Source organism: Triturus cristatus, chromosome 4_1 (assembly GCF_964204655.1).
Source record: "Triturus cristatus chromosome 4_1, aTriCri1.1, whole genome shotgun sequence".
NCBI lineage: Eukaryota > Metazoa > Chordata > Amphibia > Caudata > Salamandridae > Triturus > Triturus cristatus.
The window spans coordinates 879,692,163-879,708,329 of record NC_140585.1 but is presented as its reverse complement, the minus strand read 5'-3'; the positions used below and the strand labels follow the sequence as shown (position 1 = coordinate 879,708,329).

The 16,167-nt window shown below is 44.3% G+C and overlaps 1 protein-coding gene across 2 annotated transcripts in view; it reads right to left on the bottom strand.

Annotated features, from left to right (window-relative positions):
• Positions 1-16,167, bottom strand: part of LRGUK (leucine rich repeats and guanylate kinase domain containing) — a 397,810-nt gene that overhangs the window by 148,358 nt on the left and 233,285 nt on the right. The window contains exon 9 of one of the 2 annotated variants that reach the window (XM_085653594.1): positions 1,454-1,540. The exons of the other annotated variant lie outside the window; for it this stretch is intronic. Coding sequence (XP_085509720.1) covers positions 1,454-1,540 — 87 coding nt within the window. The remainder of the gene's footprint in view (positions 1-1,453; positions 1,541-16,167) is intronic. 2 annotated transcript variants of the gene reach the window in all.

Sequence of the window (16,167 nt, the reverse complement as noted above, 5' to 3'; positions counted from 1 at the left end):
TTCCATTTAACACATATGCAATACAAAACATACTGTGACGTTTACAAGATAATTAGCTCTTAAAGAAAAGTGAATAGTTAAGTAAAAGAATGACTATATCAGCACCAAGCAAAGCCAAGTATTGCGGGTGCTTGAGATCCAAATGTGAAACTAGGAGAGAGCCAGAAAGAAAGCCTTTGGAAACGTGTTGTTTATTAATTTGTTATGGGTTTAATGTGGTACACTGCTTTATAGATGGCAAAGAGAGTTTAATGGTAACTTAAGAGAAGACAGGGTGGATTCTGGGTGTCAAATGCTGGGGCACTATGGCTACCTGAGGCGGTAAATGGCGGTGCCCATGTGGGTCTTCAACTTCCTGACTAATCTCAGGATTCCTCTTTCCATCTGACTGTACAGCCTTCTGTATGGAGGGACATCCCTCCAGCCCACTTGTATATGACTGTTTATCAATAACGGACAACCCTAGGCACCTAGCTGGCTTGGAGAAGTTGAAGATCTTGTTATGGTCTGGATCCTTCAATGTAATGCTGTGAAGATAAAGAAAACTTTCATGAAATGGGTTTGTTGTTTGGCCAATGGCCAAGGTAAGGTATTTAGAGCTGGAGTGATGTATTTCAAAGAGAATGCAGATGGCCTAGTTCTGGCCCATTGGAGTCCATCAATGGCTTTCCTGAGTCATGTGTGACTTGTGCTACAGTAATAGGGACATGATGTGATGGCCACAGTTACTGTGGTGGCCGGAGTACAATGCCACGCTTTTCATGAGTGGCAGGGGCTCAGGTTGCTCTGTTGTGTGTTCCTCCACCGTCTCTGCGTTCATCAGATTTTCTAGCTAGGGCCTCTACGTTCAGAAGTAGTAATGCCATCGCTAAGCAGCGACAGGCGTGATGACACCCTCTGCCAGCAGCCAGAGCGGGTCCGGGGTGTAGGGTCCAATCGCAACACGCGCTGGCTCCTCATGAAAGGGACAGTGAGCCAACTGTCAGGACTGAAGCACGTCATCACCATACGACTGGATAAGTACTTGCTACGTTTCTTGTTATATTTCAGAAACTTTATTTTTTAAAGACTGTTTAATTTCTTCTAATACTAAACTTGAACTTCTCATTTACATAATTTCCAAGGGGAAACGTTGATTACATAGGTTAGCATAGTTTAGCATAAAGCTATGAGATATTGTACACCGGGACAGTCAGTCATTCGCTGTGTAAGCGCTTCCCATTTGTTCTTCACTGTAATGTCAAACTCACATCTACTCTAACAACAGAGCGTAAATGAAGCTTGATGATGTCACACATAACACACCATGGGGAGCCCTCTTCGCTTCTCTTAAAGCAGCTCTTTAATTACACGCCAACATCACAAGGACGCCATTTAGCAGCGGCCTCCGCCCTAAGGGAAAGGAGGTGATTAATCAGCGGAACATTTCTGGAGAAGAAAGACAGTGAGCTACCTTTTCTTCCACTTGAATCTTCTTTTGATCCAGGTCGGTTAGTCTCTGGAGCATGAAAATCACCGAGTGCCAATATTCTGCAAGCTCCTGGCAGGCATAGCGGAGAAAAAAGAAAAAGCATTTACAGGTACTTACAATGTGGGACGTGAAATCCTTCTTCCCCGAGCCCTGAAAGTTGGATAAATGCACGTAATGCCTGTCTCTCATGAGCTCCTCCAAGCTACACTAAATAGATCACTAGTAAGATTTAAACAGAGGCGTTGGCCTCTGAAAGCATAAATCCTAACGGTCCCTAATACAAAGGACAAACTTGCATCGCAAGACTTACAGACATATTCAAAACAAAGTAAATCTACTCCCATTTGCTTCCATTCTGGAATAGTGCTGTTGACATTTTTGTTCATTATATATTTTTGTGAATTATTAACACCGTGCAGAACGTGCATTTACTGTTGAATTTACAGGTGTGCACTGACCTGATGCGATTGCACTTGAAACAAATTTACTATGACTTATAGAAGTGTTTTTTTCTGGCTTGTGTTTTTTTCTGGCTTGTGTTAACTAGGCCTCAATTTAGGCCTACACCCCATCTTGTTCAAAATGGATGCCTTCTCCTGCATGTTCACAGTTCCTCAATTCTACAGCACACTGTCATGCAGTAATGTTTGTTTATTTCCATTCTTCTTGTTCTTACTGTTCTCGAAGAAAAACTTTTCAACACAAACACAATAATGTATTTCCCAAGGTCCTTCCACTAGCTCACTGTACAATATTCATTCACAACAATTTACTATTGTTCATCTAACTAATGGACTTGCAATCACCGGATGACATTTAGCATAAAGTGGGCTGAATCAATATTTATATAGTGGGATAGTTCTTAGATGTCAAGGCAATATGACGTTTCATAAAACTATACACTGATGTGCTCAGAGTAGAATTCTTTTACTCACACCATGATGGTTTAGTAGAATTTGATGATTTCCTAGGCAAAAAACTGTATATAAACCCTCGATTTTGACGTTCTTAAGCTTCTATGGATGATGGCCGTTTCCTCATTTACTTTGCTGCTCACTACAGGGTAGAATGTTTCTGATTTTGCACTTTATTCTGTACTACCCTAATTACTGAGAGCCTTTATGGCAATTGACTTTAAGCCTTTGCATTTATGATCTCTGTATTGCGCCTAGGGACATTTTTGAATAAATTCTTAAATTTTATATTTTCACTCTAGAACTCAATTACTGAGTTTTCCCTTAATTAAAAGACTGTATTTTGATTTATTGTGGAGTGCCTTATCTCGGGGATTGCCTCCTGGAATTGAAGTTTAACACCTTTCCCAATTCATCAACCCTTGGGGGTGATAATATGGTAATATTTATGAGTGTACACATTTTACAGGTTCAGGCACCCACAGCACTTTACAGCCTTTGGAAATCTGAAGGAAATAAGGGAGTGCTCCTGGGAAGCTGCCAGTGTCACCCCTTTTCAGGAGTATTCATTCGTGCAACCATTTACATACATGTAAATATACACTGTGACACGTGTAACTGCTTAGCAAAAGTTAATTTAAACATGCTAAATCTTTTCCACACAAAGAAAATATTTTCCCCCACGGAGAGCTCCTGCTGCAGACCCCCATTAATTTTTTGGGGGGGTACATCACAATTCAACCATGGATGCAGATTTACACCCCCCTTAAAAGTAGTAACTCCCATATCATATAAAGAGTAGCTTCTGCAAAAGATTGTCAATACCCACATACTTCGGTTTGTGGGTGTTAAACTGCTTTGAATGTAACTATTCCGTCCAGAAAGGACCACACATGGGAATATATTTACTCACATGCATTATTAATGCATGACAGGTAAATTGGCTTGTAAATGTAAATTCATGTTTCATGAATTCCAAACAAGAATTTGTACTCAGCAACCTGCCATTTACACCAACAGGTTGAACCTAGATGTGCAAAGATTTGAAATTTGTCTCATAGAGAGGACCGCTGTGTACCCGATCCTTTGCCCTTCTAGCACTCCCTCTTCTCAATCACTTTATAAAGGAACATTCAGTTCCTGGCCACATATTTCCCTTTCTTTTGATTTAAGAGCCCTGTAGAATTCAATTTCTCAAACGTATTTAGAAGTGGAAGGATGTCTCCCAAGATAGCCATATTTGGGTGTTCAGTTTTTAATTGTATTTGTGCAACGTTTGGACCAAAATGATACAAACTGTATTAAAAATAGCAGTACTTTCAGCTGAGAAAAACTGAGACAATGAAACAGAGTTGCCATGCAGGCAAGCATACAATAAGATATGAAATGTTTGCAATGAGTGGGAAGATTTGGGAATCTGTGAAGAGGCAAATTTTACAGTGCAGACAGTTCCACCGTTCAGGTTGAAAAGGCAAAAAATGACCGGGAGAATGTGGAAATGGGGAGGAAGGAAGCAGAAGAGAAGAAATGTAAACAGGACAGCAAAGATGAGGAAGTCACTGGCAGACATGCAGGGCTTAATTTGAGCGGGTGTTTGTAGGTGGGGCCCATCAGCACTCATTTTTGGGAGGCATGCCTTTTTTAGGTCTCGGCTAGCGAAGGCTGCGCTTGCGCAGTCTCGCTCGCGAGATTTTTAGGTCTCGGCTAGCGAAGGCTGCGCATGCGCAGTCTCGCTCGCGAGATTTAATGTTTTCTAATAGTGGGGCTTGAACTCGCCCCTCTTCTCCATTGGCTGGCCTCTATTGGAGAAGAGCATACACCCTTATGCATCAAGCCAAAATCCAGTCGGTAAAATACCGATTCCTTATTAGCTCCTGGTATTAAGTAGAAAATACCCAATCCCAATGCATCAACCCAAAAGCAGAAATCGGTATTTAAGGAATCCTTAAATAGCGATTCTTTAAATAGGGATTCCTTAAATACCGATTCCTTAAATAGCTCTTGCATTTAAGGAATCCCAAAGTGAGATTCCTTAAATGCAATGCATCAAAGTTAAAAAATTAGCGATTTCGCTAATAAGGGGAGCAAATTACCATGAAGATGAACTGCATGGTAATTTGCAAAAACTTTGAAAAATGCACTTTTGTGCATTTTTCAAAGTGTCATGTTGCGCACACACATGCCCTTAGAGCATGTGTGTGTGCAACATATGTGCACATATCATTTTCAGGGGTGCAACAGGGTGTCCTTTTGACACCCTGGCACCCTTGAAAGTGCTCCAGCTATTAGCGATTCGGTAATACCGAATCGCTAATACAGAATGGCTTTACATTCATTCCTATGGGCCTCCAAGCCCATAGGAATGAATGGGTAGGTATTCCTTATTACCGATTCGGTATTACCGATTCGGTAATAAGGAATGTTAAGGAATCGCTATTTGAATAGCGATTCCTACATGCATAGCCTTTTGCTATTCCTTATTAGCGATTCCTTATTTTTCGCTAATAAGGAATCGCAAATGCTAATGTTGATGCATATGCCCCTTTGTCTCTCGAATTAAGCCACGTCTTTTTCGGATTCGTGTTTTTTTGCGTCTTTCTCTTTTTTTAAGTCTGGCCCCTTTTACACTGGTGGGCATGTTTGTATTTTTTTTTTTTACAGGGACGTTCGTGTTCATTAGCTCTCGGCTACCGAAGGCTGCGCTTGTTGATCCTTCGGGTCGAGTTCGCGCTATATAAATATGCACAAAAAATCATACCCGCTCTCGGTTCTTTGTCCGAGTTTGCACGAGCGGCCGTTCATTGCACCTCGAAATGCGCTCCCGGTGCACACAGCTGTGAGTTGGCAGGTAGGAGTACGTTGTTGCTGTTTGCATGGCCCTTATAGTGTTCTGTAGAAATATAGCTGTTCTTTCTTGATAATTGTTATGGTGATGTGTGGCCTCGCTTTATTTAGGTGTACCTGCTGTTTACATCGATTGTTTCCGGTTTGCCCTGCTGTTGCTGCCTTTTGCTCATGTTTGGGTTTTTGGTTGTTCTTTGCTGACGTAGGCTTCCTGTTTGTGGAGCTGTCCTTTCCTCCTTCCCCCAACCCCCGGCCTCGGACTCTCCCCATTCATGGCTACGCTTAAGTGCACAGCCTCCTCATTGCAGGCGGCTCAGGGCTCGGAGGTTATAAATACCCCCTCCCTTTCTCCGTTGTTGCACTTGGCGCAGGGCTGGCACGGTAACCGTCTCTGCCCCACTGTACACCCACAGGCCGTGACCGCCTCTAAAGCGAGACCAAGAGCCGAATCAACTTTACTTAAAAGCACCTACAGGGGAAGGGAGCTGGTGCGTGTCGACGTGGGAGTGCCCCTCTGTCACATCTATACACTTGAGCAGGAAATCTGAAGGCTGCATAAACAGATCCTTCTGTGGTGCACGGAGTTCAGTGTGCAGAAGGATCTCCGCTCACAGAGCCGCTCTTCCTGCTGACAGAGGGGTGGAGCTGCAGGCATTTCTTTGGGCGAATGTACTGCATCTGGGGCTTATCTCTGCCCGTGTCCGACTGCAACTTCTACTACCCGAATGACCCGTATTTGGACGGGTGAGGGTGCCCCCGGGACATTTTATGTTACTTTTCTGAGGAATGTCGTCGTGAAAGCGGTGCTGAGATTTTGAAACATTTCAATCTATCTTTGTGTAAAATACATTGTCATTTACAATGGCAATAGCTCTAACTAAAACAATTGCGAGACCTATTGCATTTTTAATGCTTGGTTTTGAAAGCTCTACCTTTACTCGGATCTAGTTGAAATGAACAGAGGGGAAATTGGCTTGTAGTGCAAGTAACAATTTAGTGTGACCGGGCCGAAACTAAGTTAGTGTAAATTTACCGAGCTTCTTTCTTTCCAGGTTGTCCACTGGTTTTGTTTTTGAGTACATTCGTTTTGGCACTGTCCCTACTTGTGTCACCCGTCCTAGTCGGTATTTTTCCAGTGCTCAGCCCCCTTGGTTCCCAGCTGCTTACTGCACAGATGGTTTTTCTTTATGCATACTTGGTACATTATTTATTGGAGTATAAATAGTGACACTGTGTGATGTTTTCCAGAAGCCAAGCCTTCCTCTTAGTCACGTAACTCCTACTGGACTGCTTAGCTGCATCAGTTCCTGATTTTAAGCCAAGTATCATCTTCCCTAGATATTGGACTCAGGCCAACTTGTAACTGGAGCAAAGAAAATGAGATGTAGTAGTGTAAAGTAAACTATTATTTACAGCCTACGGTATATATGTATTTTTTCATTCGTTTGGACTAACCATTATGGACTACTATGCATCCTCTACTACACACACTGTCTTACACACTATACCACACAATCCTGCCATACACTCTCTACCACATACTCTTTAGCACACACTCTTTACTACACACACTCTTTACTATACACACTCTTTGTGTGTGTGTGTAGGTGGCTCTGTGTGGGTGGCTCTATTTGTGTGTGGGTTGCTCTATGTGAATAGCTCTGTGTAGGTGGCTCGGTGTGGGTGGCTCTGTGTGTGTGGGTGGCTTTGTGTGTGTGGCACTGTGAGTGGGTGCAAATGCAATAGGTCTCGCATTTGAGAGAGATTAAGCTATTGACATTGTAAATAACAATGCCGTTTCTTTAAATGTTTTAAAAACAAAAACATAAACAAAAACAATGTCATGAGCAATGCCAATAGCTCTAACTTTAACAATGCCGAGACCATTGCATTGTAAATGCTTGTTATCTTTATACTATGACCCAGAGCAAGTGACACAAAAGTAGGAAAGGAAGATGAAGAGAAAGATGACAAAGGGCGAATGCAGGTGTGATCAAAACTGTGCAAATGTGAGATTAAGCAGACAAGAAGTGTAGGGTGGTGGAAGCAAGAGGAATGAGGTGCAATCAAGACACAAAGCCTTGGTATTCTGCAATCCCGACATATGTCAGCGCCGGCTGTGAGCTTTTGTTAACAAGCATTTGCAATGCAATAGGTCTCGCATTTGCGAGATTATGAGTTATTGGCATTGTAAATGACAATGGCATTTATTGATATGTTTTGAAAACCTGCATGAAACTACTATAAGTACAAAGTGCACATAAATAAAAGCCATTGTCATTTGATTGGACTAAAGAGAAAAAAACTACAACAGAAGCGTTCTATAAGGTGATAGAGTTAACCAGTCAAGTTGGAAGAAACATAGTTAGGGGTAATGCTGCTATGGTGACTGGTTAAAAAATGGCGGTAGATCAGGATTGCAAAGGTTTCTATAAAGTTGTGAGGACAGTATGCAAATGACCTGAAGGAGGATCGAGGGCGTGGGGTTTTGTGAAGTACTTTTTATATTTTTTTAATTGATTTTCAATACAGTTGGGCAAAATCCCAGGCCGTCATTGGATCCTTGGAGGCCTGGATTACATGTGTTATGAAGTACAGGAAGTCGGGAATGGGGAAGTTGAGGAGAGGCCAGTGCTAGGTAGTGACAGGTGGCAGTGATGCAAAGAGTTAAGCGAGTAGGGCACGATGGTGGAAAGTTGGGGTGCCAGTTGAAACACTAGGATGCGTGCTGGAAGGAGGATAAACCAGGTGTGGGGAGCAGGCAGGCCGCGGCTACGCTTACCTTGATGTGGAAGCATCGCCAGGCAGATGCAGAGCTTTATGGCCTTTTTTTTTAAACACAGACCTTGGCCGGCGGTGTGCCCTTGTTTTGCAGGTGGCTGACGATCTGCTGCGCAGTGTGGCACTCATTGCCCTGCTGCTTGGCCCACTCGTGCAGGCAGCCCTTCTCCCAGTCGGTGTAGAAGTCGCCACAGAGTGGGTGCAGGCAGTTGTTGGCATCCACCAGCAGCCGCAATGGAGTCTGGGGAGGCCTCTGATGACCTCCCCCTGCCAGGCTGCCGCAGACCAGCATTTGTAGTTTCAGGGGCACCACGGCGCTGGGGCAGGGCTTTGCAATGCAATCCTGGAAGCTCTGGACTCCCACGGGGGGCAGTGCAGTGGGTGTAGGGGGGCTGCTCATGGCTGCTGCGGCCACCATGTGCTCTCTGACAGAGCCAAGGCCGGAGGAGGATATGTGTTGGGGATCGGGGAAGAGCACTGAGGGACCACAGGGAAAGGAGGGCCGGGCCCACTTTAACCTACCCCTCTCTCTCTCTCACACACATGCTGCAATGGCGCTGAGAGGAAATTCGATGATGGGGGAGATCTGGGGGGGGGAGGTCGGGGGGATGGGAGATGGGAATGATTTTGCAACACAACTGGATGTTGCAAAGCATTCAACTTGTGTCCCTGCTGTGCTGTAGCGCTGGGCAGTGGAAATGCGATCGTGCATGCGCTACATTTGCATGTGTATTGGTGGCAAAGAAAGCAGGCGACCATTATATTGTGAAAGCAGGCACGCATGTTCTTAATTATAAAGTGAGTGCCGTGCTGAAAACTAAAGCACAGCGCCCGTGGGTTGGAAGGAGATGAGGGGTTACGAGCTGTGGGCACCATTAGTGAGTTTGTGTTAATTTCGTCAGCCGCGTATAACAAAAGAATTAAGCGGCTGCCGTTCTCGAATTTGAAGGGGCCTCACACATGTTTTAAAAGCAGTTGCAGGAAAATGGTGTTTACGTAGGACAAAATAATTAAAGAAAATAGTGATCACCGACTAGATAAAGCAGACCGTGGAACCACATAAGTAAGTCCAGTCCTCATGGGAGGTTACAAATGCAGACAAGGCATTACTAAGGAGGGACTACCAAGCCAATTAACGAATCAGAAGCAACCATTTAGAAAGGACAGCAACAGGAGCCAATTGAAAAGATGGGCGGAGAGTGGGCGGAGCTTCAAGTCCATACCCTAGTACAGTATGCCTCACAGAGCAGTGCATGCGCTGCCCAGGCTCGACCTAAAAACCTTGGGCACACACTTATTATTTGGCATACTAAATACTGCAGACAAGACAATGACTGGAGGGGCTTTGCAGCGATTAAAATGCTACAACCAACAGGTGTGGGAAGATTAAAGAAATGAGCTCAGGTAAGAAATGACCAAAAAGATTATCAGATAAAAGCAGACAATGGAGAAGTGATGGGGATGGAAGAGAGAGGGGAGGAAAAAGATGAGAGGAAGGAGAATTTTTTTTCGTTTTGGTGGGGATGAAGTGAGGTGACTTATAGGTAATCAGAGAGATGACATATGAAGAACTAAAAGAAGAAAGAGAAGCGGTTTAAATAGAAAATAACAAGTAGCCCAAGTACGACTTATTCCAAAAGGCCAATGAAGAAAAGATGAGGAGAAAGACAATCCTGCAGAGTGACAGCGTTTAGGGATGTGATAAGGCAACCACTGCCGGTGTGGCCGGGAAGATGGTGGACCAGGAGCTACTTTAAAGAGCTCCGGGAACAAGCCCGAGTCCTGTCCGAATCTTGGGACCTACATCACCAAAAGGCGTTATAGAATGATACAGCAAGATACTAACCCAGTATGAAAGGAATAGGAGATCGTCAGAGGTCAAACATCAAGGCACTAGGTGATGATGCCTGATTTCAACTGAGGACGCTAACATGGAGCGAGTTACAGCCTGACAGAGCACACTCAGGCCCTGTGCGCCTCTCGCACCGAAGAGACCGGTTGATGTCGGCGCACCGCATGGTGGGTGGGTGATCTAGGGCACTGCCTGGCTGGAAGACTAAAGGGCCAGGGGTGCCTATGCGGGTTGAAAGCGTGAAGGTGTGAGGCGTTTAAGGACACAAAAACTATGCAAGACCATGGTCAAAACAAATAAGAGGGCCCAGGATTGCCGCCTCACCCGGCTTCCACAGAGCGGCAGGAACCGCAGTGGGCAGAGTAACAGGTTATTATTGGGAACCCTGATGAAGAACAGGAAAGGTCAAAGAAGACAAAGTGAAGTCGAGCAGCCAAGCTTGTAACTGCAGACAGCACTGCAAGAGGTGAATATAAAGAGGGGGGAAGATGACCTGAATACCAGCCCGATTGGCAAGACCTCGTGGGTGAATCAGGCTCATCACTCCTCGTGGGCCATAAATATAAAGATACAAAAAACAATAACATAAGAAAGCACCACGTAAGGGAGTTGGTGTCTCCAGTGCGACCGCCACAAAGATAAAAGGTACTGGAGAGATAAGAGGTCCCTTCACCCACTGAACAGAGAGTGAGCTACTATGACAAGGCAACGGGCACTGGGCTACCACAAACAGGATGGCCGCGGGGCTGGACCCCCAAGAAATAAGACCCGCAGGACCCCATGAAAATAGGGTGACCAACTGACATGGGTGCAAATTCAGGATGGTGAGTGTAAAAATTCAGGACAAAGGGTCAAAATTCAGGGCAAAAAGTCAGGACAGAATGTTAAAATTCAGGACAAAATCTCCAGACCAAGGGTATGTTTTACAGACACATCAGAGGAGGTCACGCAAGAGTATAAAAGTAAGTAAATGGATAACCAACACATGTACAGGGGTGCAGTGTACAGCAGGCAAGAGAAAAATAGTGCTGTTTTCTTTCGGACCAGCACAATCACTAAGTATATGCTACTCTTGCCCATTAATTGTGTCTTAGCATTGCAAGGTGATGGTTCAAACCTAGGTACAGGTTAAAGGAGCAGTGCTTTACTGAGAGCAACTTCAGATAATTATAATAAATGCCACCCTGTGAGATCGGCACACTTGCATACCATAACCATAGGTGCACTGAAGCTGGTCTAGTTCACCCCACTCTTTCTGTCTGATTTCCCTCATCCCATTCTCTCACCTGCTCTCTTTTTCCTTACTCTTTCTCCCACTCTTCCTTTCTTAAGCGTCTCTCACTGTTTGTTTTTCCTTTTCTTCCTTTTTTGTCCCCTGCAGTCTGCTTTCTTGAGCTTCCATCCATTCTTCTCCTTTCTCGCACTGTCCTCTCTGCCTGCTTTTCCTCCTTAACTTTTATTCTCTCCCCTGTATTCTCCTTTCATCCATCTCCGCTCCATCCACTTTTTCTCTTTCTGCTATCTGGTCCTTTTTCACTCGATTTCCTCTTTTTATGAGTTCATCTTCTTACTTTCACTTCTTAATTTTGTCCCATACTTCCTCTCTCTCCTTCATCCTCACTCTCCTTTCTCAGGCTCCTTTTCTTTCTCTCATGCTTTCTTTCATAGTTCTGTTCTCTCCCTTCTTCCTTGATTCCACCTACATCTTTTCATCCTCACTCCTTTAGTCTACTTCTGCAGCAGTGATAGCATTGCTCACTATAATCTGCGGTGGGCCAGTATGTTGGTTCATGCACCCCAACAACAAACTGCAGATGCACAGATAAACAAAAAACACCAATGCAAAAACCACTAGAATTTGACTCAAAAAGATCTGAATTTCAATTAAAAAACTAAACCTAACCTCTACAGACAGGACTTTGTGGTCTCTACATAGCACACAAGGGAAAATGAAATGTCATTTGAAGTTGAAGGTATTGAGTAAACTTAGTGCTGCACTACTTCTATAATATACAAGAAATGCATTGCATTTGTTACTATCTCAGTGTTAATTGATCCAACTTTCGAGTGCCATGCTACATATATTAGCTGCAATTCCCACAATAAAAACAGCTGCATTTTTCATAGTAATTATTTTTTTAATGTTTCTTTAGCAGTGCTTTGGTAGCCATAGTTTATTCAGGGGCCCTGTTCTCTTTTAAACTGCTTGTCATTGTTGGATTAAAAATAAAATCAAACAGCCCTGAGCACACGGAGCAAGTACTAAAATCTACAGAGCTCCTAAACTGGATGTGCTGTCAGCGTCGGACCCCCACAGATTTTTAGGTCTCGCCTAGGCAGCGCGCATGCCTTTAAAAATTGGTCAGCTCTTTTCAAGCACTCGAGCTTGTGCTGACATCCACCTTGCGGGAGCGAGCAGCGGCGCACACGCTAATTGAAAACAGAAGGCCCGCGCGCCGCTACTCGCTCCCGCAAGGTGGATGCCGCCACGAGTGCTTGAATAGAGCAGCAGCAGCACAGCCCGCGTGCCGCTCCTTGCTTCAATCCGGTAAGCTCTAGTCCTCGCAGGGCTCGCGCTGCCCCGCGCTCCCGCCACCTAGGACACAGCCTCCCTCCTCCTCTCGCCATTCACAGGGTCTGAGAGCTACCGCTGAATGCACGCAGTTCACCTCTTGCCGCCGGACCTGCTCACACTTGCACTCACACACTCTGCTCTGACTCTGCTAGCTTCCGCTTGGTGCAGCAGGTTAATGCCATCAGTGAGAAAGAGCGTTACGCTTCCCAATCAGTGCGCTTTCCACTAGCATCACTCGGTAGGTTTGTAAACACTTAAGTGAGACTCGCGCTATTGATGTCTCAAGGCCAAGCACCCTGAACTCTTTGCTGAAGATCCATCCACAGTGCTTTTGTACTGAAAAATCATTATCAGGAAATAACCATGAAAAATATTTGTATAAATAAAAATACATAATTAATATAAATACATTTAATTTACAAGTAATAATAAAGTGCCTCCATCCGTTTCTTAAAAGCTTGCTATATGGACAGTGACACCTGTTTTTATTTCTCAAACCATTCATAATGGCTTATATACAAAGCATTATCTATATTTAGTATTCTAGAACAATATACTTTACTTTCATATTGGGGGAGTTCCTTTAAAATGACATCTTGACTATTGGTGTCTTATAATCCATAAATAAATATTCTATACTTCAAAAAATCCTCTGGTCTGCATGAAACGAAACCTTGGGAAAAAAGCAGGTTTCTTACACTCTTCTGTCTTGTCGGAACCTTCCAATATCTCAGAGACTACTGAAAGATGAATCTCATTTCAGCACTTTGGAGACACGGAAAGGTCGGTCTCCTTATGAGCTGGTTACAGTCCAGCAATTAACAAGCATTGGCATAGCCAATAGGTCTCGTCTTTGGGACCTTATAAGTGTTTAGTCATGCAACAGTTGATGTTGTTGCACCAAGGAGATTGTGCTGCATAACCAAATACTTATAAGGTCCCAAAAGCGAGACCTAGTGGATATGCCAATGCTTGTTTAGTTTTTCTTACTGTAATGTTATAGCTGTGATCAATGCATCTGTGGAGACTTAAATGTGGCTTTTTTCACCCGGTACATTGGTCTTTGTTGATTTGGCCCCCTGGGTCCGGGACCGGGTCAGTAAACACGGAAAGGTCCACCACTAAGAGCTCTCCACATTTCGGTCTTCAGCTCGCCGTAGTTGTTGCTGAAGTAGCGCTGACTCAGGACAAGTGCCCGTGTCAAGGGTCAGAAAAGGCCAGTGGTGCGAGCCGTGGCTCCTAGGAGATAGAACAGTCCAACGACCCCAGTCCTGCCTTCTCTGCAAATGACGGTGTATCCGTCGGCGCTCTGCAGGGGCCGCCAACCAGTGGCTCTCGGTGCTGCACGTGCCTGAAGAGAGGGTCGGCTCTGCTCACTAGTAGGGAAGACGCTAAAATCGGGTGCAGTGGTACCGGGCCAGCTGGCTGTTGCAGTTATTTTAAAGGCTGCCTGGAAGAATTATTTAGACTCCGTGCATGTTTGGGGTCTGCTTCCGTGTTTACTCTCGAGGGGCGGGCATGCTACAGAATAAGTGTGAAACTGAGAGGAGAGAGGAAAGAAGTGAAAGAAAATGAGAGGATGAAAAGCAAATAGGAGGAGAAGCGACAGAAAGTGAGATGGGGGTAAGAATAAGCAAAAAACAGAAACGTTATAAGGAGAGGAAACTTAATTGGCCGTGTCTGGAGGGGCACGAAAAAGGAAATAAATCCAAGTGAGAAACAGGAAAGAGAGGAGGAGAGGGGGAGTGTGAAAGAGGGGAGAGATGGATGGAGAAAATGAGTGAAAGCCAGGTAGACTGGGCAGCTGGTGCCACATACATCTGTATTTTAATACCGACCTGGGGACCACTTTCCTTTCTTGCATTGGGGCACCCGACACCCAGGATATTCCTCTGCTGAATATCTCCGGGAGGCAGACACGGCACATCTGCATTTGTACCCCAAGCTATGGCCTTCTCCTGCGATTATCGAGAATACCCAGGCGTTTGTTCCCAGGATGGGCTTTTAGAGGCGCGTTCTTTTTGATACAGGTTGTGGTAATTAAATGTGGTAATATAAATATCCAATATCCAACATTATATTCAATGCAATAAAGACACATCAACGCCATGTATAAAACGAAATGACAGTGTCACTCACGTAAATGATTATATATTTTTTAGATATTTAATTCCTCCTTGCAGACCAGTCCTCGCTCTTTTACATGTTTTAGGTTTTTCTGGAACTACCGACAAACGCTATATAGAGGATTGTTGGATAATTTACGGCATTTTATTATGAACAACACTGCTAGTTCACATATTCAGTTACCCGAAGGGATACAACTAATACCGAAGACAAAACCCAACAGAAAATACGAAGAAATATTCAAATGTCTTAAATATAACACAAAAAGGGCAACTGCCAACTAAAGAGAAGTGTTTTTGGTGTATGCGTGGATCACGTCTACCCCGGTGGCATTTGATGCATTAAAAAGATGAAGCCTCTGTGCATTCTGTTGTAATTTGTCCAACAACGCCGGGGAATTAATTAACCGAGCTCCGCAGATTTTGGGCATGTAACAAAAAAGTGTAATAAAATGTATTATTATTTTAGACAAGGTGGGCAGAGAGAATTTTGCGAGCACTATAAGAATGACAATCTTCCCTCCGAGTCTACCCCGAGAAGATGGTTAGGTAACCGATGCTGGCCCGAAGAGGATGTAAACCTAGATTCACGACCCAAAATCGCCTAGTGCCATTTTATTGTTGCGGTTCGAATCTACAAACTGTTTGCACGCCAATGAAACCTGCAGGTACCTTTCCACAGTTCCCACGCTTATAATTAAACCTAGTAATAGTCGCGCCTGCTATTTAAAGCCTTTAGCAAGGCAGCGCCAAGCCATTGTTATCTTTAAAATAATTTAGGTCTGTTGACGAACGGATATTCCGTTGTGCTCTGTGGCACTGAAGTCTTAAATGTATCCCACGGGCTTGGAACCCCGGAAGTGCATGGCCAGTGTACACCCCTTAGCACAGCTGGCGGGACTTGGGTAAATTGGATCAGTGTTTCATCCTGAGATCTTTTAAGTTCTCATTTTAGCGCCCACATTTTTATTACACTCAGTGCGCGCGTTCATTGGACCAATGATATTGGTCCTAAAGTGTACGAATACCTCAAGGGTTGTGCGTGTTCGATAGGACATTTCCCTCAATGTCGAAAATTTGTTATGGGTATGATCCGTGCCACTAGAATTATGCAGCTTGTGGAATGATCAAATTATGCGTCAGGGTGAACTAAATTATGCGGCGTAATGCGCCACATTTTGTGACAGTATTACTTTATTTTACACGGTAGCAGTCTCTGCCTAAATGTTTCACCCCATTAACACCGGTTTAACACCCACGTAAAACAATTGGCAACTGAAAGGTGACCAGTCAACCTCTGCCAAGAGCCTTCCATTGCATGGAAACACGAGTCCTTGCAATTTTAGCAACTTTTGATTAGTTTGAGCTAGAAACATTTTTGGGGTAAATTCTGAAGATTATGTAGAAAATAATGGATTATGTGGCATATGCGGCAAGCCCACAATTATACCGAAAACGCAGCGGCCGCAGAAGCGCACAATTCCTGTGACCCCGGATGATACATGAAACTTTAAAGAGTTCTGCAAACTGGTGGTCTGGGGAAGGCGTGGGGGTAAATTAAAAACTTTGCGGCAAGTGCGGCGTGCGAACTCTTGTTCTCAACC